At 38.2% G+C, this 24,612-nt stretch overlaps 1 protein-coding gene across 4 annotated transcripts in view; it reads left to right on the forward strand.

The window, feature by feature from the left end:
* The window catches only part of LOC136872020 (trans-1,2-dihydrobenzene-1,2-diol dehydrogenase), a 165,569-nt gene that overhangs the window by 104,756 nt on the left and 36,201 nt on the right, over positions 1-24,612 (forward strand). For all 4 annotated transcript variants that reach the window (XM_068227298.1, XM_067145836.2, XM_067145835.2 and 1 more), the window contains exon 3: positions 6,056-6,347. In XM_068227298.1, coding sequence (XP_068083399.1) covers positions 6,056-6,347 — 292 coding nt within the window. The remainder of the gene's footprint in view (positions 1-6,055; positions 6,348-24,612) is intronic.

Genomic DNA, 24,612 nt, shown 5'->3' on the forward strand with positions numbered 1-24,612 from the left:
CAGAAGGAATGAGTGTACATCCTTTGGTGGACAGAGTAGAAATAGTCAAAGCAATTGAAAAAGCGTCAAAAGGCATTTTGAAGTGTAGGGTGACTATCCATGTGGACATTTATGTGGTATTTATTGAATAGGTGGATCAGTGAACACCTTTATTATTTTTGAAATTTATAGGTAAACTGTAAACTCCAGGCTACTGAAAGGACCCTTGGTGTAGTGACAGTTTGTTTTGTTTATTGTTGGAAAGTCAAAACGTTTCCAGAAGTGATCGCCTTTCCCCCCCCCCAGTAATATTATGTTAATGGTCGAGCATGGCTCGACTTTCGGGGGGAGGAAGATGACACAGGTGTAGAATAATATATTGGAAGTGGAAAGAGTTTGTAGAAGATTTTACGTGTAAATCTTTTTAAGTACTGGTAGTACTTACTGTATGATCTGGAGTGTTATGCTACAATATTTTATTCCATTCTGGTACCTAACCTGTACAGTGTAAATATTTTGGTAACATATTGTATTTGTAACTAGTAGATTTCATTTCTATATTTACTGGAACTGTCTAGAAAGTTGTGACATGAATTTTTGAACAGGATGTGTTGGCCTTTGTTAGTTATGTATTCTAGAAGGTATGTTCTGACTATTCTGGAAATGGAAGGTTCGCGATCGTATGTATTCGAGAAAGTATTTAAACATCGTGACCGAAGAAAATGTTGTGATTGGTCAATATGGCCAAGCTCCTGTGTTCTGATTGGCTACTCCAAGGCCACGGTTCCCTTTAAAAGGGGCTAGGCGACATTTCGTGAGTGGTCTGAGGTCTTAAGTCTCTGAGCCGTCTTGGTCTTGACCTGCTGAGCCTGCCGAAGTTTTTGACATCGTGAACGTCTCCTCAGTACCAGCATGGGTTGCCTAAGGGTAAGCGCTGTTGCTTTTGGTCCGTTTTAAGTTCCATTTAATTTTCATCGGTGCCCTAATCGCCACTCTTTTGATCCGATGTGAAAAGCTAGTTTTGATATCACTCTAAAATGTTATAGTATTTAGTGTTTCCTCTTACCTGCAAGACTGTAATTGTGGAATTTGATTTGTACTGAGATGTACTTGCTTAACTCTTTGAACTTGTAGGAAGCTCTCGTCAAAGAATATATAACTTATGTGTCTCTAAAAACATGTATCTGTACCTTACGAAAGGTGTATTGGTATTTTCCACATTGACTGAAACTGTTTGTAATTTATTTATTTTGTAAGGTCCATTTTGTAAATAATATTTTGAAAATCAAAGATCACTGTTAATTTTTTCGAACCGCAAACTAGACATATCCATGCCCCTGGTAGATTCCCAGTTACGTCCTACGTTCCTTGTTTGTTATCGTCAAGTTGCCCTCACTGATATTTACTTCTGCTGTTTTCGCCACAGTTCATTACATGATTAAGGTGTGTGTAGTGTTCAGGTACCTTGTAATTTGATTTACTTTCCTCCCTTTATCTGTGTTTGTGTAACCGCCGAAGTACCGGTTACAGTAGCCCTGGACTGTGGTGTGGATGTATCATTTTCAGATGAAGCAAAACTGATCTGTTAATTGCATTTGAAGAATTCAGTGACAGACCAGAAGTACTTGCTAATCTGGGATCAAAATTATGTTCGGTGTCTGTAATGTCAATATTACTATCGCTAGTACTACTTTCCGTTGAAACAATATCACAAAACTCGCTGTCACTGAAAAAACGTCTTCTCCTTATTTAATCATATTACAAATAGTGTTCTCACTCACAGGAGATCGGCTCATTTTCACAATTATAATACTGAACAAGTAAAAGATCGAGAATAGCGAGAGACAGAGTGAAGCAGATGCACAGCGAGACTGTTCGTGCTGATGCTGCACCAAGAAAAGTGTGCCATAAACATGCCTGCTGATTGCAATGGTTTACTGAAACTATAGACTTGAAAATAAAAGAGGCTGTTTATTGAAAAAAATATTAATTACACTACCCAACATGATTTTGCGGTAAAATAGAAAATATGAACTTCTTATGGAAATCACTGCCCTGATTCTGAAAATGATGGGTTTTTTTTCCTATCACATCTAGTTTTGACGCAATTCAGTGTTTTAGTATCTGCATGAATTCGTAAGATGTAATGTTGAGAGATGTTCTCGCGCAACTTTTTTTAGTATACAATTATGTGATTTGATTTGTTATTGTCTGCATTTTATTATAGGTGTATTGCTGTCTAAATGCTCATTTTGTAGTTGGTGGTTTCCTGGTAAATTCATAACAAACTCCCCCAGATACGCAATAGACCGCGTGGTATGTAGGATTGAAGATAAGACAGTTGAGCGTTTGTCTTTCATCTTAGACCACTTGAATAAACAGATGTGTTAAAAGCCCCAGCCCTTATGCAATGTTTATGATGGACTGATAAAGCAGTTTCCTTCCAAAGATAACAGTGTTGCTTAAGACGGGCTCGAAGAAGTACCGGTACGTGTTTAGTGCGTCTTTTAAAGTTCACATTCATTTAATTGTCGGCCTATCGTGTGCGCGAGATTTAATATAATTTAATTTCAAATCGATCACTAATAAGTGAAGTTCTAGTGTTTTAACACCATCATGGCTAGTGTTTCAGGGGTGCACAGAAGACAGTGTAAACAAAGTCCTCAAAAGTTTTGTTACATTTGTGGAGTTTATGTGTTCGATTCCAAAGTGCATCAAATAGATTCGTTTGTAAAGAAACTTTATTTTTCTTACTTCAAATTGAAAGTTGGGAATCAAGACAAATCTTTCGCACCTCATATTGTATGCAATACCTGTGTCGAGGGACTACGTTACTGGTATGAGGGCAAACGAAACTCAATGCCTTGCAATGGAGAGAGCAAAAGAACCATCATGACGACTGCTATTTTTGTATGACCCATGTTGTCGATTACAATAAGAAAAGTAAAAACAAAATTAAATACCCGAATCTCAAGTCAGCTCTTCGACCAGTTCCTCATGGACCTGACTTACCTGTACCTACTCCACCTACTCACTTGAGTGAGGAAAGTAGCAGTTCATTGCAATCTGACGATGAAGAAATAGATTTCGAGCCACATCAATATGACATACCTTCAGACAAATTCACGCAATCCGAATTGAATGATCTGATAAGGGACTTCGGGCTAACCAAAGAAAAAAGTGAATTACTTGGTTCAAGATTACGTAAAAAGAATATGTTGGCACACGATGTTACATTTTCCTGGTACCGAATTTGTGACAAAGAATTCCAAAAGTATTATACTCAAGAAGATGAACTTGTATTTTGTACGGATGTTCCAAATCTTCTACGTCAATTGGGAGAGAAAGAGTATGATCCTAGTAACTGGCGTGTTTTTATGGACTCTTTCAAAAGAAGTTTAAAGGCTGTTTTGGTTCATAATACAAATGTTCTGGCATCTGTACCACCTGCACACTCCACAAAAATGTCTGAAACATACGAGACCTTAAAGTTGGTGCTTGAAAAAATTAAATATCACGAGCATGGGTGGCAAATTTGCGGTGATTTGAAGATCATTGGATTGTTGCTGGGAAAACAAAAAGGCTATACGAAATTTCCCTGTTTCCTATGCGAATGGGATAGCAGGGCACGGGATAAACATTGGGATACAGTTAATTGGCCAGAAAGGAAACAACTACAACCAGGATCCAAAAATGCCTTGAATGTAAGTCTTATTGACCGTGAAAAAAATTCTACTTCCACCCTTGCACATCAAATTAGGATTGATGAAACTGTATGTCAAGGCATTAGATAAATGTAGCCTATGCTTCCAATATTTATCCACTAAATTTCCCTCATTATCAGATGCAATAATCAAAGAAGGCATATTTGATGGACCACAGATTCGTAAACTGATGAAGGATAAAAATTTCACAGACACGATGACCAAAATTGAGAAAAAGGCAAGGAACGCATTCAAAGATGTAGTGACTAAATTCCTTGGTAACATTAACCCTTTCCACTCAAATTATTTGTAAGTCCTGATTTCTTCCAACTCGTATTTTATTTCTGTCAGCATTCTTCATATTTTAAAACCTAGCATTAAGTACTGGTTGTAACAATATATACAGGAATGAACTACAAAATTAATGAATGTATGTCATTTACATGACAAAAAATCATGTTTTTCACTTTCTTAACGGTATGTCTGGAGTGTGTGGAAGCATTCAAAGCAAATGCTTGGATGGAGCCCTGCTTGCTTATCCAACCAGCCTTCACTAAAATAATCCTGCATTTCTGCCTTACTGTTCATCCCCATGTTTATAATTACAGCAATAAATGCCTTCAGCTCTTCTAAAGTCACAGCTTTCCAAGAAAACGAGATAGAGCTCTCCTGAAGTGGAGTATTTTGCTGTATTTTCATTTCAGCAAATTTGTTTGTCTCATGGATAATAGACGTTAACTGATCAGTAAAAAATAGCTACCAGTACTCTAGTTCTATTTTAGGCCTATTGCCACAACTCATGAATAATAATGAATCACTGACTAATCTGTAAGGAAATATGGCTAATTCTGCATCACCCATTCTCCACGATCTCCAAGGTATGCTTGAAGTCAGCACGGTATGACTGGGACCGAGACGAGTCACAATACTATCACATACTATCACATCCTCCATGATTTCTTGCGACACTGATATCAATATTGTCATTTGAATCACTATTGGATATATCACTTTCATGGCCAGATTCAACATTTTTATCACTTTGATGGTCACTATCATCAAAATCAGCCGAAAGAGACTCAAGTATCTCTGCTTTGGTCAGACTGTGCGCCGCCATGTTGCTTCACGCGACTGCTTTCCATTGTCAAGGAATTGGAGCAATTTCGCCAAGCAAAGAGAAACTAAAACACAACTATTCGGTTTCTTTCGGATTCCGGAAGGGACCAGCACTTACGAAACGAAGTACAAAAGCCTAGGTAACTTAGCAACATTCTGTCGACTCAGGGCCGACACACAAGCTATAACGCTAAATGATGGCTGTCAACCTCAGGTCGACACACAAGCGGAAAGGGTAAAGGACCCTCAATACAAAGAAATTGTAAGGAAAATGTTGGTAAAGTTTAAGGAACTCGGTTGTAATATGAGTCTTAAGCTTCATTTCTTAGCTTCGCATCTGGATTATTTTCCTCCGAATTTAGGAGCTGTCAATGAAGAACTAGGTGAAAGGTTTCACCAGGATCTCAAAGATGCAGAACGACGCTATCAGTGACGTTGGGATGTGAATATGATGGCCGATTACTGTTGGTTGATTGCATGAGACGACCCTTCTAGAGATCATTCAAGAACTTAAAAAACCTGGAAATTCCACGGAAAACGGAAAAAGACAGAGGTGTGAATCTAAACTGCACATAATGTTAGTAACAAAACTATGTATGTTTAACCGTGTAATTTTTATTCAAGGTACAGTTATATGCATTTAAAAGCAACAGTACAGCCGAAACTAAATAGGCGCTTTATGCTTCAGTTTCACGAATTTCAGTATACATTAAAAATATAATACATACCATCTACTTGCTTACAAAGCAGCATTTATGTGTATTTATGCATGCAAAATATGATTACGTTTTGCAAGCTGAAATTTACATTAATATATCAAATTTAATCAATACTAAATATCATAATTTTACATAAGAACAAAATAACGTTTTGTAAAATTGCTACTAAACCAGACGTGATATGCCAAAAATAATATTTTTCTCGAATTCTGCATTAAGAAATTCATAAAACCCACCTATTTTCCTTTTTAGCGCACAAAAAAGTTTTTTTTTTGCAGACTAGTGTTATTTTATTGGGAAGTTCTGAAAGGAAATTACCATTATTTTTAATAATTAAATAAAAGTACTGAACGTCCTTCTGGAAGGACATTGGTATTTCTCAGATAAAAACCAAACAGGCTTTCAAAAGGACGTTGGTGCTCAGAGGGTTAACAGTTTGTGTTTTTATTGCTTGATTATTATATTTCACTGAATTTGTAATTTATCTTGTACCTTTTTGTAATAATATTATTATTCTATTCTGTTCCTTCATGAAAGATGTGGTGTATGTTGGAACTATTCATCCATATCATCTAAGCATCAGCAAGTTGATGTTGGAGAATGGCAAACCTGTACTCTGTGAAAAGCCATTGACAATGAACTGGAAACAGACAGAGGAACTTATTCTCTTGGCCAGGGAAAAGAAACTCTTTTTGATGGAGGCTGTCTGGTCTCGGTGTTTCCCTGCCTATGATGTACTCCGAAGAGAACTGGAAGCAGGTGCTGTAGGAGAAGTATTGCAAGTTAATGTCAGTTTTGGATCTCCCCTTGAAAGCATCGACAGAATGAGGTGACTTATATGTACTGTAGATTTGCATAATAGTGAATAGATTTTATATATATTTAAACACACAAAAACATTGTCATCAAAGTTCTAAGACTGCCACTGTAAGAAAAGATATTCAGCTTACTAAGGGCCCCTGTTCCTCTCAAAGCAGTCCCCTCGCAATCAAAATTTTGCCGATGTTTTGGAAGGTTTTGGTTGCAGCCTGATAATGTTGCTTTTGATATTCTTTTCAGTCTATCCATAAAGGATGTGTGTGCCCTTAAAGCCCATCTCTGGCCCTAAGAAGTACTGAAAACTAAATGGGTCCCGTGAACTTACGATGTAGCAGTACATTTTATGGAACATCTGTTCTAGAAGGAACAAACAATATTTTTGTTTATGTATATTTTACGCTTTGTTTTGATGTGCAGTGTTGTTGTCATATATATGGGATATTTTGCTTCCAGTTATTTTTATGAGTGCACTTAGCCAACACTCTCTACTTGAGATATATGATATCATAGCAGATTATATACATAAATAGGAAAGTGTTGTTCCACTGTGCTGCTGATGCAAAAACATAAATGGTGTAGTTAATGACAAGTGCTATGCTACTGTATGATAGGTCTACTTTGAATTTGGGAGTGATTAGATAGCTGAATCCTATTGGAGACAATGGGCTGACAGTAGTGAAGAAGAACAAATTAAATACTATAGTTCTCTCTTCTTGCCATGTTGTAATATTTAATATTGTCCGCAAACTAAGTCTGTACACCAGAGAGAGTGTTTCACATCTGAGTTCAAAATGTATTTGTTCTATTCATATTAAACCTTTTTACAATGATTTTCTCTTTGTCTTATTTCCAAAAACTTATTGAGCATAGGTATGAATAGGGCTCTCAAACTCCTTGAGCTCCAAATCGTGCATTATGGGCATCCATCCTCTCAGCCATTCCACATTTTCTGTATTGTTCTAATTTCTTATTTTCTTGGCTAAAAAAAGACACTGAAAGGAAGGTGGCAAAAAGAAATTGCTTCTATCCAGTTAGCTGCAAAGCATGAGGTGAAAAGCATAATGATAGTAACTCTCTAAGGCTACTTTCAGAACCATCTGTAATATTGGCAGCAGTGTACTTATTGCACTGGTCTGGTAGGAGGCTCTGGATACCTGGTTGGGCGCTGCTGTGTCAGGTTGCTGGCGTTACACTCAGCTGATGTGCCCCGATGTTTGATGAGAAATGAGTGAAGAAAGGTTTTATGTTGAACCAATTTCTGGTTTTCTGGATTTCTAACTTGTAGTCCTGAAGTTGATGTTTGGCAATAAAGGTCATTGTGAAAATTGCAACTTATGGGAAATTGAGGTAGAAAGTTGACTTCCTTAGAAACCCCCAGTAGAGTAAGTTAGACTTTCCACGTCTTCTTGTTTTTTAAGGTTTCTGCTTCTTTTTGCCTCTCAGATATGGGCACCCATCCTCTCAGCCATTCCACATTCTCTGTGTTGTTTTAATTTCTTCCTATTATTCTGGCTTAAAAAAAAAAAAAAAACCCACTGGAAAGAAGGTGGCATCAGGAAATTACTTCTATCTAGGTGGCTGCAAAGCATGAGGTGAAAAGCATACCAATACTAACTCTCTAAGGCTGCCTCCAGAACTATCTGCAATATTGGCAGCAGGGTATTAATTGTGGATGAGGCGTTTATGAAGGGAGCAAGGACCATTAGTTGGTAAGTAAAGTATTTGATTTCTTACAGAGCCAGGTCAAGAATTTTTATGTCAGAGCTTGTATTTCCAACAGAAGGCTCTGGTTGCTCAGCCTAACAGTATCAATTATATTTGTAGTATGTTTTTTACTTTCATATCTAGAGTAACCTCTAGATTATTCTGTATTTGGTGTATGTTTTTCCTTTGATTTTGCTATGAATCTTGGTATTTTTCAAATGGTTCAAGTAAATTTCTGCCATTATCCCTGAAGTTGGAGCACTCATAGGAAGACTATCTTGCTTATAGAATATACCATTGAAAGTGAAGTAATTGTTTAGAAGTTACAAATTCTAAAATATTTAAGAATCTTCAATTTCCTGTGTGCTCAATTAGCTATGTTTCTGAAAATTATCCTTGATTATCTTTAAGGTTTTTGTTACTGGTATGTTGGAATGCATGTTTTTTAAATCAAAAGAATACATTTTATGATGTGGTTGTAACACTAAATTTTTGCTCAATTTACAAAATTCTATAGAATTTCTAATACAGTAGAGCTGGGGTTCTTGAATTTGTAATTTTTTTAAAAAGTTGTGAATAAATTTAGAAGTCTTGTAAGTCAGGGTATTCCTATAGTTAACTATGGGTCTTACGGGAATGTCTACTTTATGGACCTTGGACAATGATTTGGCTGTAGGAATACTGGGGTTTATGTTGATTAATTTCTGAAAATTGTAGTCACTAAGAATGAAGGATGTTTGTTTCAAGTATTTGTTTTAATTTCTTGTGAATAATATTCGTTGGATCATTTTTAATCAATTTAAACAAATTTTCCAAGAAAAATGTTTCACTTTTTTTAACATAGTTATCCTTGTTCATAATTACTGTAGCATTGCCCTTGTCCCCTATGGTGACTATCAAATCATTTTTGTTGATTTTCTGTTTTGTAGAATCAATGAGCATTTTGGGGAATAAAGGAGCTGTCGATTTATTGATTTCAATTAGGTTGGAGAGTTTTTTAATGAATATTGAATCTAATTTCTGTTTGATTATCAACTGGCAATTTCTGTATAGCATTCTCAGCTTCAGCTGTAATGGCAATGGCATCTTTTAATTTAAAGGTAATAGGCCAATTAATCTTAGGGCCCCTTTCCAAGATGTTACTCTCTGAGGTGCTGAGTTGGGTGTCAGAAAGATTTATGATAGTGTCATGAAACTCCAAATTGTAAACAAATCCAATCAGAGAGACTAAAAAGAAAGCAGACAACTATGCCACCTTCACTTACACCAATAGAAATATTTATGAAATCACAAACATTCTTAAGAAACATAATATCAACATTGCTTATAAAACAATCAATAACAATGCTAATCTCTTCTATAACCAATACAAAATCAATAACATCAATAACAAATACCACAAATCAGATGTATACATATTAAATTGTAACCAATGTCCAGCGAGTTATGTTGGTCAAACTGGAAGAAACTTGTTTATTAGATATAAAGAACACGTCAACGCCTCCAGACACAACAAATATTCTGCCATGAGTACCCATGTAACAGAATACAACCAGCCTTTCACTTCCTTAGGGCAGGACTTAAAAATTCTTTGCTACAATAATAAGGGCAATTAACTTAACATCTTAGAAAACATTTTCATTAACATAGACCAAAACTGCAATCCTGTTCACAATTTGAATGAAATTTTGGAAACTGTGAAAGTGCTTTTCAAGGCATTATAACAGTTTCTCCATGAACAAGCCTCACAACAAACTTTTACGCACTCGCCCCCTGCCCACTGGATCCAAACCTCCCCTAATCTCCCTTCAAAGTAGCTTTCATCAGACACGGCCTCCACAGTTCACCTTCAGTCAGCCGTCAACAATAACACATGTATCGAGCCTAACCTCTCTTGTGCAAACAAGGACGTACATAGTCAGATGTGTCGCATTTTAATTCACTTCCACTTGTTGCTTCAACCTTGCCTACTTTTAACGTTGCTAATAGCTGTCATTTTCATTCTAGGAATACTCAACCACGACACAGTTTTTCTCCATTTACACTTACAGTCGAATATTCTACCTGTTTCATAACCTAACTAAGAATCATTAACAACACATCATCACACCAACAAGAAGAGCAGCCAGGCTGAGTGGCTCAGACGGTTGAGGCGCTGGCCTTCTGACCTCAACTTGGCAGGTTCGATCCTGGCTCAGTCCGGTGGTATTTGAAGGTGCTCAAATACGTCAGCCTCGTGTCGGTAGATTTACTGGCACGTAAAAGAACTCCTGCGGGACTAAATTCCGGCACCTCGGCGTCTCCAAAAACCATAAAAGAGTAGTTAGTGGGACGTAAAACAAATAACATTATTATTATTAACAAGAAGAGCTCAATCATCATATTTTATTGGAACTATTACATGTGTTAAACAATGTTATCTTCATTTTAACAAGAATTGTGTTCCAGCATTTTAAGAACTTTCTCCAATTTTATCATGCATTTTAACTTGACACATTCGGTAACCCGAATTGTATTGTAATGTGTATTTGTCTTTGTCTATTTTACTTATATTACAAGTATTTTGGCTGATAATGTTCACCAAGAAGGACGAAACATGTCCCAACATTTGTTAATTGATAATTAAACAAAAAATTTAGTATTGTACCGTACCTTTAAAAAGTATTTAGAGATCTCCAAGTCATCCATCTATATATATAAAATAAGAGTTTTGTCTGTACATTGCTCAGAATTTAAAAAGGATGATATTTCTGTATCAGTCATGTCCACAGTAACAAGGAAATGCTCTTTTTAATTTTCCATAATTTCTGTCTGTCTGTCTGTCTGTCTGTCTGTATGTATGTATGTACACGCATCACGAGAAAACGGCTGAAGAGAATTTAATGAAAATCGGTATGCAAAGTCGGGGAATAAGCCGCTACAATCTAGGCCATAAATACTTGTATTCACGCTGAGTGAAATGGTAGTTTAGGGGAAGGCCTAAAATTTCATTCTCAAATATTTATGTTATTAGTGACAGTATTTTAATTAAAATCGATATGAAAAGTTGGAGAATAAGTTGCTACAATCTAGGCTATAAATAATTGTATTAACACTGAGAAAAATGGTAGTTTAGGGAAGGCCTAAATTTTAATTCTCAAATATTTATGTTCTTAGTGGTCCTATCTTAATGAGAAATTGTATACAAAGTCAGGCTATAAATAATTTCATTCATGCTGAGTGAAATGGTAGTTTAGGGGAAGGCCTAAAATTTAATTCTCAAATATTTGTTGTTAGAGGTGAAATCGATAAATACTACATAACTAAGGGTATATAGTATTAAATTTCTGATCATTCATGTCTTATACATTGTTAACGTACCAGCTGTGATCACAAAGATATTCATGAATTTGAAGCTTTGTTGCTAAGTCCATATCAGCGCCGAGTCACAAGAAAATGGGTAAACAGAATTTAATGAAAATCGGTATGTAAAGTTGGAGAATAAGGAACTACAGTCTACGCTATAAAAAAATTTACAAATCACAGACTTGAAAGAAAACTAATTGTGAAGGCCTACAAAATACAGAAAGCTCATAACATGGATAAACAATAACATTACTTTGAGCATTGTTTGTTGTGATGTGCTTTGTGTCTTCTGTTGTCGCTCATCTCTGGTAGATTGGATTACTGTTGCATACCGATAATTTTTTAAATTTGCTTTAAGTCGCACTGACACAGATAGGTATTATGGCGACGATGGGATAGGAAAGGGCTAGGAGTGTGAAGGAAGTGGCCTTGGCCTTAATTAAGGTGATGTGTGACTGGTGTGAAAGTGGGAAACCACGGAATACCATCTTCAGCGCTGCCGACAGTGAGGTTCGAATCCACTATCTCCTGGATACAAGCTCACAGCTGTGCACCCCTAACCATATGCCCAAATCGCCCAGTCGTACAGAGTGTAACAGCCTGCCTGAATATTGATGGGAAGTAGCTGGGGAGTTAGATAAATTTCTTCTTTTGCATGCCATTCCTCTGGTTCATAAATTTTCTGATACTGGTACTTAACACACTGGTTCATCATAGTTCATAGCATTCGAGCTATTCAGTCCCTATTCTGAGGCACTGATTGGAATGAGCAGTGTGTATATTTAACGGAATAATGGCTGAGCAGTGTTAATGGCACTCTGTGGCCTGGTCATTCCAGCTCTGGAACTTTGGACTTTTAGATCAGTAGCGTAGTACTGTTCGTTAAAAGTGATAAAAGTGATAAAATCGAGTATTTTATATGATAGCATTGCTCTTAATCGCTACATTCCTACTGACGTTTTTGTAATGACCTATGTTGACTTCAGTTAATAAAACCACAAATTCAGTCTTTCTGAGAATCCTGTAGCGAAGCTAGTAGCTAGTAACTCCATATAACCGGTGGGTAATTCTTCACAAGGTGTTTTCCATCATCCAAGATGCTCAACCCTAGCTCACCACAAAGTGAATCTTGCATGCTGATGTGTTCTTTCAAGTTTCTATGTGGTCTTCAAGAAACTTTTGTGTGAAGTTAACAGTGATGATGCTAGTGCTGGTTGGAATCCATACAGGGGATGAGCTTGAAATTTTAATGATGTGGTCTTCTCCTTACAGGCTGCTACCTCACGTCAGATATCAGGAGGTGTGATGCCAGCAAAATAGTACTATTTTTCTCATGGTGTAAGTGTTAGACAGCCTGTGATGATGCGACACATTTCATTGATTGCCATGTCTACTTCTTTGGTATGGCAAGATCTGTACCATACTGGGCAAGCGTACTCTGCTGCCGAGTAACATAATGCTAGTGATGAGGTTCTTACTGTGTGTGGCTGTGCTCCCCAGATTGTTCCAGTCAGCTTCCGTACCACATTATTCCTGGCAGCCACTTTGTTTTTGATGTTCAGGCAATGATTTTTGTAAGAAAGTGTGCTGTCTAAAGTAACCCAAATATATTTTGGGATCTCACAATGTGCTAGCTTGATCCCTCCCCATGGTGATGTTCAGGTATCTGGTGGCCTGTTTACTCTTCAAATGGAAAACACAAGTTTGAGTTTTTGCAGGATTTGGCTTCAATTGAAAATTCCTGTATTATGTGGTAAGATCTTTCAAAGCACTAGTTAAAGTCATTTCAGTCTCTTCAAAACTGCCAGCTTGAGCAGTGAGAGCAAGGTCGTCAGCATAGATGACACTCTGAGTTTCTTTTGGTAATGATTGATCATTTGTGTAGATGTTAAAAAGGACGGGCACAAATACACTACCTTGAGGTAATCCATTTTTCTGCTCTCTCCACCTGCTTCTCTTTCCCTGGAATTCCACAAAGAGGAGGTTTCTGAACATACAGGTAAGCTGATAGTCATGTGTGATTTCGTAGAGTTTTACCACAAGGAGATTATATTGACAGTGTCATAGGCTGCCGAGAGATCGATATAAATAGCACCTGTTATCTTCCACCTTTCGAAACCATATTTGATTTGTTGGGTTAATTTGAGGATCTGTGATGTGCAACTCTTACATTCTCTGAAACCTGCTTGTTGAGGAACGAGATAAAGTTTGATTTTGTCCATCATTCTTTGAAGGATGAGTCTTTCAAGCAGCTTATAGAGGTGACATAGTAATGAAATGGGGTTGATAACTCATCAGGTAATTCTTATCTTTACCAGGCTTAAAGATGGCAATAACCTTAGCTTTTCTCCAAACTTTTGGTATCTTGAGTGGCTGGACGCAGTTGTTCATTAATTGAGGACCCAAAGCTTCGTAGTAGGACCAACGTTCTTAATTTGTTCAATTCATATGTCATTGAGATCAGCTGCCTTGCCGTTTTTGAATTTATTCAAAGCCTTTTCGAGTTTAAGAAGAGTAAAAGGTTGGAAAAAATTGTTACTCTCCAGTTCAAATTGGTGTACCAATGGCTTCTTTCTTATCTTAAAAGAGTTAGTTGGTTTACCATTTAGTAGCAGCTGATGTGCAGTTTGATCTGCTTTGATACTGGCTTGTGTGTTTGATTGGGTAGGATCGTTAACAAGATGCCGGAGAAGCTTCTAAGCTTTCTGGCTACTCCTGTGAATGTTGCATTCTGATAGCAACTTTACCCATTGGTCCCTCTTTGCCTCAGAGAGGGAAGCGATAATGCTGTCTGCTACATGACTAGTTTCTTCTCCAAAAGTGATTTGTTGATAGAATTCGTAGTATTCATCTCTGGGCCGATGACCTTCAATGTTAGGCCCCTTAAAACAACAAGCAAGCAAGTATTCATCTATAGAGCATCCAGCATTAAGAAAAGACTACAGGCCTTATGGGCTTTTACTTCTATTGGTGTTACCCACTTTAGTTCTACATGTATATAAAAATTATAATGAATTCCTATCAAAATGTATATTTTTTCTTATGAAACAAGCATTGGTTGTGCCATACAATACTGAAGAATACGTAAAATCATTTTGATATTTTTGAGTTTATCCTTTTAAATATCGTATATGCGGTTCAGTACACAGAACAGCCGGCCATGCTTGTCGCATTGCGTGCCACATTTCAGCGTGTAGTGCGGAAGTGTGTACAGTAGCCAACACGTGTAATAACTCAGCTTAACCGCTGCGAATCATCATTGATGAGGTCAGTGCGGCATGTTTCCCTTTTTGTGTGTGTCAATCATTACAGTGATTGCTTATGTAAGGGAGATATTCAGCAGAGTGACGTGATCGTCTTCCTGGGGTGCATAGTGTTTTGTTATAAATACAGTATAATGTGTTTCATTTTTCATGTATTGCATTGCTTTTGGTTTTGTGTATCGTGTATTGTTTTTGTCTGTTTAGTATTTTATATAATCGATCAGTGAGTAATACATTTAAATTATAGCTGACCATGTGAAAAGGAGAAGTTGTGAAGTTGTCAGGAGAAAGGAACGGCAAATGGTGCTTAATTCATTTTCATATTTGAAAACAAAGCATCCAGGACGAAGTGTAAACTGGATAGTAGATAAAGCCCCAAAGTTTTTAGGAATTTCGAGGTTTTCCGTCTTCAAAATAAGGAAGGAAGCCAGCAAAGGGCCACTCCAGAGTCCCAGCAAGAAGCGGGAAAGGAAAAAGTTAATTCGCAGTAATTCCAGACTCATTAAATACGATGATTTTGTCAGAAGTGGAATACGGCGCACTGTTCATGAATTCTATTTTAGAGATGAACACAATCCTCACTTCCGTAAACAGCAACCCCGAACTACCTGATTTTAAGAAATCATACGAATAGGTCATTCAGTATTCTGTATTTTATGTTGTGGAAGAATATTTAAGTTATCGTATTTGTGATAAACATGAAGCCCTTGCATCTGTTGTCACTTACGAGTAAATTTATCTGAAATGACCTGAAGGATACATCACCGAGATAGAGATATCTCACTGTCAGCTTCCTAATAGACTCAACACTGCGCTCCCTTAAAGCAACAACGATCATGAAACTTTCTCAGATATAAGAAACAAGACAATCATTTCGGTTTCTGGACATGCATGTTGTTATTATATTATTATTATTATTATTATTATTATTATTATTATTCCGAGGGTACTATGGAACAGCAGAGGTGAAAGAAGGTGCGGGCTGGAATAGGTCTCAACTACAGAATTAAAGTTAATTTAAAACTTTAACAGAGGTTATATTTTCTTTTCAAAATCAACAAATGACAACAAATAACAAAAGTGTAACAGGTACCAAGTAGCAGATCAACAAATTAAGAATTTACAGATTACAGTCATTACAAGATTTGGGCTTCGAGCCCCAAGTTTAATTCATGAGCTCTCAGCTCACAACCACAATAGCTGAAGGGCAGAAAACCCCTAAGTACGAGGAGCACTTGCTCCTAATTACAATGTTAAGAGAGAAAGAGCAGACCCACTCTCAATTTTACAAGCCTATCAAAGGCTACAACAAACTTCATTACTATCTGCCCTTAAGGCACACAAGAAAACAGGGGTAACTAGTACCCAATCTACGGGGCCTTCGCAGGAAGGAAAACAAAACAAATGGGTTAAGTAAATGGCCCAAAATACAAAATGAATGGAGGCGATAACTTGCACTCCTACACCAAATTTTGACTAAAACCTATGTGGCGCTAGGCCGATCATACAGGGGCTAATCCCAAGCTAGGGAGGTGACACGTATGAGAAAACTTTACTACATAAAGAAGAGCAGAACGGTTATGACAGCGTAGTCACCTCCTTTTTCAAAAATGAAGGGGAGTTCAAGAGGGTGAAGCACTCTCTATCCCTGCTTTACAGATTTGTAATTTATAGATAGACAGAAAAGAATTTACATTTTAAGAAGGTAGGTTACATACTAAAGGTTTCGAACCCTCCCCGAGAGTTAAACTGCTGAGCTAGCTAGAAATAAAGATGTTAACAGGCCATTACCTTGTAGATGAACTGCCGCTTGAAGAAAGAGGCGCTTCCCGCCCCCTGCTACATATTCACACACTAAGAGAGATGTTACTGAAGTGGCCCGGAGACAAGAAAATCAGCAGTTTTTATACCCTCATGGAAAATTCGAGACCTTTCAAGAATGAATAGACACACCCCTTCAACTTTATTGGTAGACTAGGAATTACACATGGAAACCTAAGGAAGAAAGCTATGATTGGAGGAAAATTAATTACAGAAATTACTGATTGGTTAAATTCAAAACTGGCGGAAACAGAGATCAATAATGCCAACCCAAAAATGAAAGAAAGAAATTTAACAAAGAACAAACTTATAGATACAAAATTTCTTCAAAAACAGTTCATTCACTTCGCACTAGGGTGCACAGTTATAGTTTTTAAGTAGTGACATCTAGAAGAGAATGTCCACACTTCTTGCTACAGAGCAAACAAACACAAATCGAAATAGACATAGTTCAGAACACTTCAAAATTTACGGTAGTGACATCTTCCAAAAAATAGTAGAATTAGTTCAGTTTTCAAGGTTCCAAACTTCTCCTGTAGAGGAGTTTAAATTGGCACAATATTTGAACTGCGGCGTGGAGGTGTACCGCCCGGTACAGGCCTCCCCCCCTAAAAGTCCTTCCAAGGGGTGACACGGAAGAAAACAAAAATATTTGTTTTAAAACAAAGTCCAAGTCTTTTGTAGATTGGATGAAGAAAAATTTAGCAGAGAAAATACCAATTTTTCAGTAGTGAGAGATCTCTTAATAGGTTTGATATTGGTGGGTGCGACTAGATTAAGTCCAGTTTTTAAACTTTTGTAGTAGATTTTGATGAAAGGTCTCTTAATTCTTGAAAGAAAAAAACTTTTCTAAGTCCACCAAAGGTTGATTTGAAGCAAACAGTTATCAGTTGTAGCAATAAGGTGTCCATGTAGCTGAAGAAGAACTTTAGCTGTTGATTAAGTTTGACGGCCAGACCAGCTGCCGCTGCTTGTGTTCAGAGGAGGCCGCTCGGACCCCTCAAGTACTCTGAGATACACCTCTCCCGCTACTATGAGAGGGGTAGTGGTGGTGAAGCACGCCGCACACGCGACGATTGTTTACAGTCCGCGGGCAGTTTGCAGGTGGTGCGCCGCACATCAGCCTTGGCCGGAAGGAGGACTCCGACTCGCCGTACACTGGTTGACCTCACTGGAGTGGAGTGGGCCCGTACCCCACCTCAGTGGCGGTACGGTGCTGCACAGCTGCGGGGGCACTGAAACATTAAGATCTCGGCGGCAGAATTTTGTTGGACCATAATGGTTTTAGGGTACAGTCTTTGTGGTGAGGCTGAGGGGCCAGCGGCGTGGAAGTTTTTATTTCATTTTAATTAGCCACTGGTGTGGTTTAGCAGGAGACGGGAGCTTGGTAATGGCCTTACGGAGAGGACAGCAGAGTAACCTCAGGGAAGGTTTCACACAATTTATACAAGGCAGATTCAACCAAATGTAAAACAATAAGGGGCAGAAGGCCTTAAAATGAAATTAAAAATATAACCTTCAGGATTCTTACAAAATTATAAGGACCAAGTTAGCACGGAAATTACACAGGTTTCACCTGCGACAGGTGAACCCAAAATATCCTCTCGGTGGCTGGATTGCTTAGTAACAACGTCACCAGGGTAAGGAAATCTAAAATGACGCACGGCCCATGAAATCTGGGCGCAAGCTTGCCCGCGGGAACAAAATTCTTGACCATAACCTAGTCGCCTACCTTCAAATGGGTGGGTCTCCGTCCACGATCATACCTTTCCCTAACCTTTTCATGAGACACTTTAAGATTGGCCTTAGCCTTCTTCCAAAGATCTTTAATGTTATCAGGATCTATTGTCTCGGGTAGAATATCACTAAGAGACCAAAGGTTAGACATTCTCTGGGACATTCAAATGGTAATGTAAAATTGTTCTGACTTTTTCCTGCATTTTCGTCAGATTTAATTTGTGCTGAGCCTTGAAAGGAGGAATCTACCGACTCAGCCGGAGCCACTAGTCATTTTTGATTGTTGGTGGAAGTTGCACCCGAAGTTGAGCAGGAGGGAGTGCTGCTAGCATTAGGGCCGTTCTTGGCAATATGTGAAAACGCACTGCATTTAAAGCAGCCTTGGGATGAACCTGCTCCATTATTTGTCCTACTAGATTTGATCAATGGACATTTATTGCGAAGATGGTCAGGCATAACAAGCATAACATTTACGGGTTGTGACGGTTCGGCGAGGAGTAGACCGAAAGGTACTTGATGACGGAGGTGGCTCCCTCGCGACACGTAATGTATCAGCATATCTAACCCCTTCGGCTGATACGGCCAATGCTTCAAGCTCAGAAAAGGTTTGCGGGCGCGCCGCAAAACACAAATATGACCTATAGGATGGTGATATTCCTTCCACAATAGCATGAACAATTTGATCTTCTGGAAAATAATAATAATAATAATTATTATTCTTTCAAATGGGCCACCAGAGGACCACGTGCCAATTTCAATTCCTTCTTCTTTGTTCTTTCCTTTTCTTCCAGTACGCTTTCATCTGTTCACTATGTTTCTTCTTTCTGTCTTCAGACCACTTTGAACCAGTCTTTTTTACTTTCCTACCTTGGAATCCTTCTATTTTCAATACTTTTTCCCAAAAGCCTTCTCTATTATTTATTTCTTCTGTTGTTATATTTTTTTTCTAAATCCTTTCTTACTTCATTGACGCAGCATGTCGTTGATTTCTTACCCCACAAATATCTGAAAATCTTACTGGTTAATCTATTATCTTGCATTCAATATAAATGTCCAAAAAACATAAGTCTCCTTTTCATCATTACATCTGATATATTTTCTATTTTTTAATATATTTCGGCATTACTTCATAATTTCCAACCTTCTGCTGTGGTTTGTGGGCCTAATATTTTCCTCATGATTCGCCTTTCTAGTATTTCTAGTTTATCTAAATTATAGTTTAATGCCAGACATTCGCTCGCATATAGGCATTCTGGCTTCACTACTGTGTTATAATGCCTTATTTTTGCATTTTTGGATAGGCATCTTTTATTGTAGATATCTTTGGTGACACCATAAGCTCTCTCCATTTTATGTACCCTCTCCTCTACTGCACATTTTTCTAAACCATTTTCTTGGATTATTTCCCCTAGATATTTGAATTTTTTTACCCTCTCTATTTGGCCATTATCTGTTTTCAGAAATTTTGGTGCATCCCAAATATTTGTTAAAAATTTTGTTTTTTCTGCAGAAATTCTTAAGCCAGTTCTGCTGGCAATTCTTTCCAAGACATTTACTTGGGTTATAGCAGATGTCACATTTTCAGAAAGTATTGCAAAGTCATCTGCAAATGCAAGACAATTTATTTCGATCCTTTTGTTTCCTCTTCCTAACCTTATCGGTGAAATGTTGAGTTCAATAAGTTTTTCGTTCCAAATTCTCACTATTTTCTCTAGGACACAATTAAAAAGAATTTGGGATAGTCCGTCGCCTTGTCGTACACCAGTTTTTATTTTGAAAGGCTGTGATATCTCTCCCAGAAATTTCACTTTAGAGACTGTGTCTGTAAGTGTTTCACGGATTAGATTTGCCAGTTTAGACTTTATGCCAAATTCTCAAATTATTTTATATATAGTTTCTCTGTCAACAGAATCAAAAGCCTTTTTGAAATCTACAAACATGACTGCAATGTCCTTTGAATAAGTAACCTGTGGCGAATTATTGACTTAAGATTAAATATTTGTTCTGAGCATGATCTTCCTTTCCTGAAACCACCTTGATATTCACCTAAATGATTGTCTAGTGTTGTTTCTACTCTGTTTAATAAAATATTGGAAAATATTTTATATGCCACTGCTAATAAAGATATTCCTCTGTAGTTATTAATGTCCTGTTTATTACCTTTTTTGTGGAGTGAATGTATCAAGGCTACTTTCCATTCCTCAGGAATTTTTTCAGTTTTCCCGATTTCTTCAAAGAGTAATTGTAATTATTATTATTATTATTATTATTATTATTATTATTATTATTATTATTATTATTATTATTATTATTATTATTATTGTGCAGATTGCTGTTGTGCAGAGTAAGTCTGTTGTGCATGAAATGATCGAAGATTTCGTTGGTAATCACCCGTATATTGACATGGAAAGTGAGTGTAAGTAATATATAATATCCGTGCTTTCAACATTTAATAGGATAAACTACGGTAGTGGGTGAAAAGTTCAAGACATTGAAATTGTGTGTTAGTGAAAATGCGTTTTTAGGTTACCTAGTTCTAGTTTCGTCATAGAAAATGAAATGATCGAAGATTTCGTTGGAAATCACCCGTATATTGACATGGAAAGTGAGTGTAAGTAATATTTAATATCCGTGCTTTCAATATTTAATAGGATGAACTACGGTAGTGGGTGAAAAGTTCAAGACATTGACATTGTGTGTTAGTGAAAATGCGTTTAAAGGTTACCTAGTTTCGTCATAGAAAATAACAGGGAATAGATATATCTCTGCGACCTGAGTCACGGCCAGCTGGACTCCATACTCACGGCACGATGTCGGGAGCTGGAATCCAGTGCGACTCTGTGGATTTGAATCCAACATCTATGGAACATGGCCACAATATCATGGACGTGGAGCGCACGCATGATACATGCAATAGAAGTATTGAGCAGAATGCGAAAACGAATCCGAGGCTTGATATCACTCAACAAATTATGGAGGATATGCTAAAAGAGGAAGAACAACTGGAAATCGCCAGGGGCCTGTTGAAAAGTATTCTTGCAATTCAGCAGAAAAATATGAAGATTAAAATTCAGCAATGTTTAAAGAAATTGGAGGAAGCCCTAGATGCGGGATCTACGCACAGAAAAGCTTGGAGAGCAACTAGGGCATTAATGCAAAAGGATTTGCCCGATCAAGAGAAAGTAGAACAGAGCACCACAAACAGAAACGTAGAACAGGATAACTGGGAAATAGCGTTATCCAAGAAGAAGAAAAAGAAGAAGAAGGAGAAGAGGGAACAAAGACAGAAGAAGGCAGATGAAGATGAAGGTACTCAACCTGAACCAGTACCGGTATCTGAAACTGTTAAAAAGAACGAGCAACGGAAACGTTCAACTATAAGAAGCCGCCCAGAAGCCGTACTCATTAAACTGATGAATGGCAAGACTTTTGCAGATGTTGTGAAGGATATCCGCAGCAAGGTGAACCCAGAAGACAGTGGTGCCAGTGTCAGATCGATCAGGAAAACTATGTCTGGAGCAGTTCTCCTTGAATTTAATAAGGCCACGGAAAAGGAGAATAGAGACAATTTTAATAAATCACTTAAAGGCGCTCTTGGACATGATGGCGAAGTAAAGGTTTTGACGCCTAGAACTAGAGTGGAAATTCGGGATATGGACAGTGCCACCACTATTTCCGACATCGAGGAGGCTGTAAGACGAGAATTAGAAAATCTTAATCAAGAATTGAAGGTCTCAATCACAAATCCGAACAGCAGGGGACAAAAAATCGCCATCGTGGAGATAGAAGATAGCGAGGCACGAAAGCTGTTAGACATAGGCAAAGTTAAAGTAGGCTGGATATACTGCAGAGTAAGACGGTGGGCCGTAGTTCCTCGGTGCTTTATATGTCTGTCATATGGGCATCAAGCACGAAACTGTCAAGGATTGGACAGAAGTAAACTCTGCTTTAAGTGCGGAGAAGCTGGTCACAAGGCAGTAGGATGCAAAGCGAATCCACGATGCATAATTTGCACAGATATGGGCGTTGAAGAGTCAAAACGACATCATGCTCTTGGCTCAGGCAAGTGTATTGTGTTTCGTGAAGCACTAGAAAAGGCCAAAAAGCAGTGGTGAATGGTACAGATCCTTCAAGCCAATATACACAGGAGTCTAACTGCCAATGATCTGTTTACGCAGATGATCTATGAGATAGGAGCAGACATCTTGATTCTCAGCGAACAATATCTAGACAGAGATCAACCAGGCTGGTTTTCAGACAATCTAGGGACAGCTGCGATATGGGTACCAGACCTTGGAAAATACTCAGTTACAAATCAAGGATGCGGAGATGGGTTCGTCTGGGTCCAAGTTGAGAAGGTAATTTTTGTCAGCTGTTATTTTACCCCGAACGAGGCTATTTCTGACTTCCAGACAAAACTAGATGGGCTTGAAGATACTCTGCAAGGGATGAACACTAACCTAGTTGTTGCTGGTGATTTTAATGCTCAAGCAGTTGAATAGAACATGCCTCAAACAGATTCTAGAGGGCGGCGTACAATGGAGATGGTCGCGAGATTGGGATTAATGATTATCAACGTTGGTAATGTGACAACCTTTCGGCGACCAGGGTGTCAGGGAACTATACCAGATGTAACCTTTGCTTCTGAAGACATTGCGTCTAGGATAACTGAATGGCGAGTAATTGAAGAATATACTGGAAGCGATCATCAGTATATCACTTTTCGTGTACTTCAAGAGACTCTGAATCTAAGGATTACCATGCCCAAGCCAGAAAGATGGAACATAGCCACTATGGATAGAGAAAAATTTCATGAAGTAATACAGAATGGAATGGATTGTATGACGGATACATGTCACGGAGGCAAAAGAAGCATTATTGCTAACAAATGCGTGGAACACACCATGAGACTCCTTCAGCAAGCATGCGATGCATCAATGACCAGAATCAAACAACGGAGAGGCAAGCGTCCAGCATATTGGTGGAATGAAGAAATTGCTGAGTTGAGGAAACAATGCCTGCGACTCAGACGAAGGACACAAAGAGCACGACATAACGATGAAGCTCTCTCAGTAGAGTTCAAGACTATGAAGAAAAGACTGCGAAATACAATTAAAAAGAGTAAAGCCGACAAGTGGTGGGAAATGTCTAAGGAAGTGGATGAAAATCCATGGGGATTAGGGTATAAAATTGTCATGAAGAAATTTGGGATGCTACCAAGCCCTATCATGGACTCACGCACCATGGAAGAAATAGTACACACACTATTCCCTGATCATGCAGAGAGGATTGATGATGAGGCCGAGAAAGAACTAGACAATGTACCACCTTTTACAACTGAAGAATTGATAACAGCAATTAATTCCCTTAGAAATAAGAAAGCCCCTGGACCAGGTGGTATTCCAGCAGAAGTACTAAAGGTGGCAGTCGAATTGTGTCCTCAACTGCTGTTGAGAATGTATAATCATTGCTTGAAAGCGGAAATTTTTAGCTTTTGTTGGAAGATAGCTAGATTGGTTCTGATCAGTAAAGGGAAAACTGGGGGTTACAGACCTCTATGTATGCTGGACACTGCCGGGAAAGGTTTAGAGAAGCTCCTACAACCGAGAATACTAGCAGCAGTCTGATTAGCTGGCGACCTATCCGACCAACAACATGGATTTTGCAGAGGTCACTCAACGCTAGATGCTGTGAAGGAAGTGGTGAAGACAGCAGAACGAGCTCAAACGGGTAATCATTATTCTAGGAAACTGACGCTTCTTGTGACTCTAGATGTTAAAAATGCCTTCAACTCGGCAAGATGGAGTGATATTTTGGAAGCTCTAGAAGAAACTTTCAAGGTACCAGAATATCTCATGTATATACTGCGAGACTATTTGAAAGACCGTACATTGTTATACGACACGGAAGACGGTCAGAGAAGAAAACGGCTCACAGCTGGTGCAGCGCAAGGCTCAATTCTCGGACCACACCTTTGGAACATCATGTATGATGATTTGTTACGGCTGGAGATGCCAGAAGATGTAAAACTTGTGGGTTATGCTGATGATGTGGCTGCTGTGATAGTAACCCATAACCTAGAGCTGGTTCAGTTTAAATTGAATCAGGTGATGCGACGTGTCAAAGAATGGATGATAAATCACAAGTTAGAACTCGCAGATCACAAAACGGAAATTGTCCTCCTGACGAAGAAAAGGATTAATACTGTTGTACCGATGCAGATCGGACAGATAGCCATCGAAACAACTAGGAGCACAAAATATCTTGGTGTAACGCTTGATACTAAGCTTACATATTGGGACCACATCCAACAGGTAACAGATAAGGCAGCGAAAACCATGACTGCACTGAGTAGACTCATGGGAAATATCAAGGGACCGATATCTAGTAAAAGGCGGCTTCTCA

This window comes from Anabrus simplex, chromosome 4 (assembly GCF_040414725.1).
Source record: "Anabrus simplex isolate iqAnaSimp1 chromosome 4, ASM4041472v1, whole genome shotgun sequence".
Lineage (NCBI taxonomy): Eukaryota > Metazoa > Arthropoda > Insecta > Orthoptera > Tettigoniidae > Anabrus > Anabrus simplex.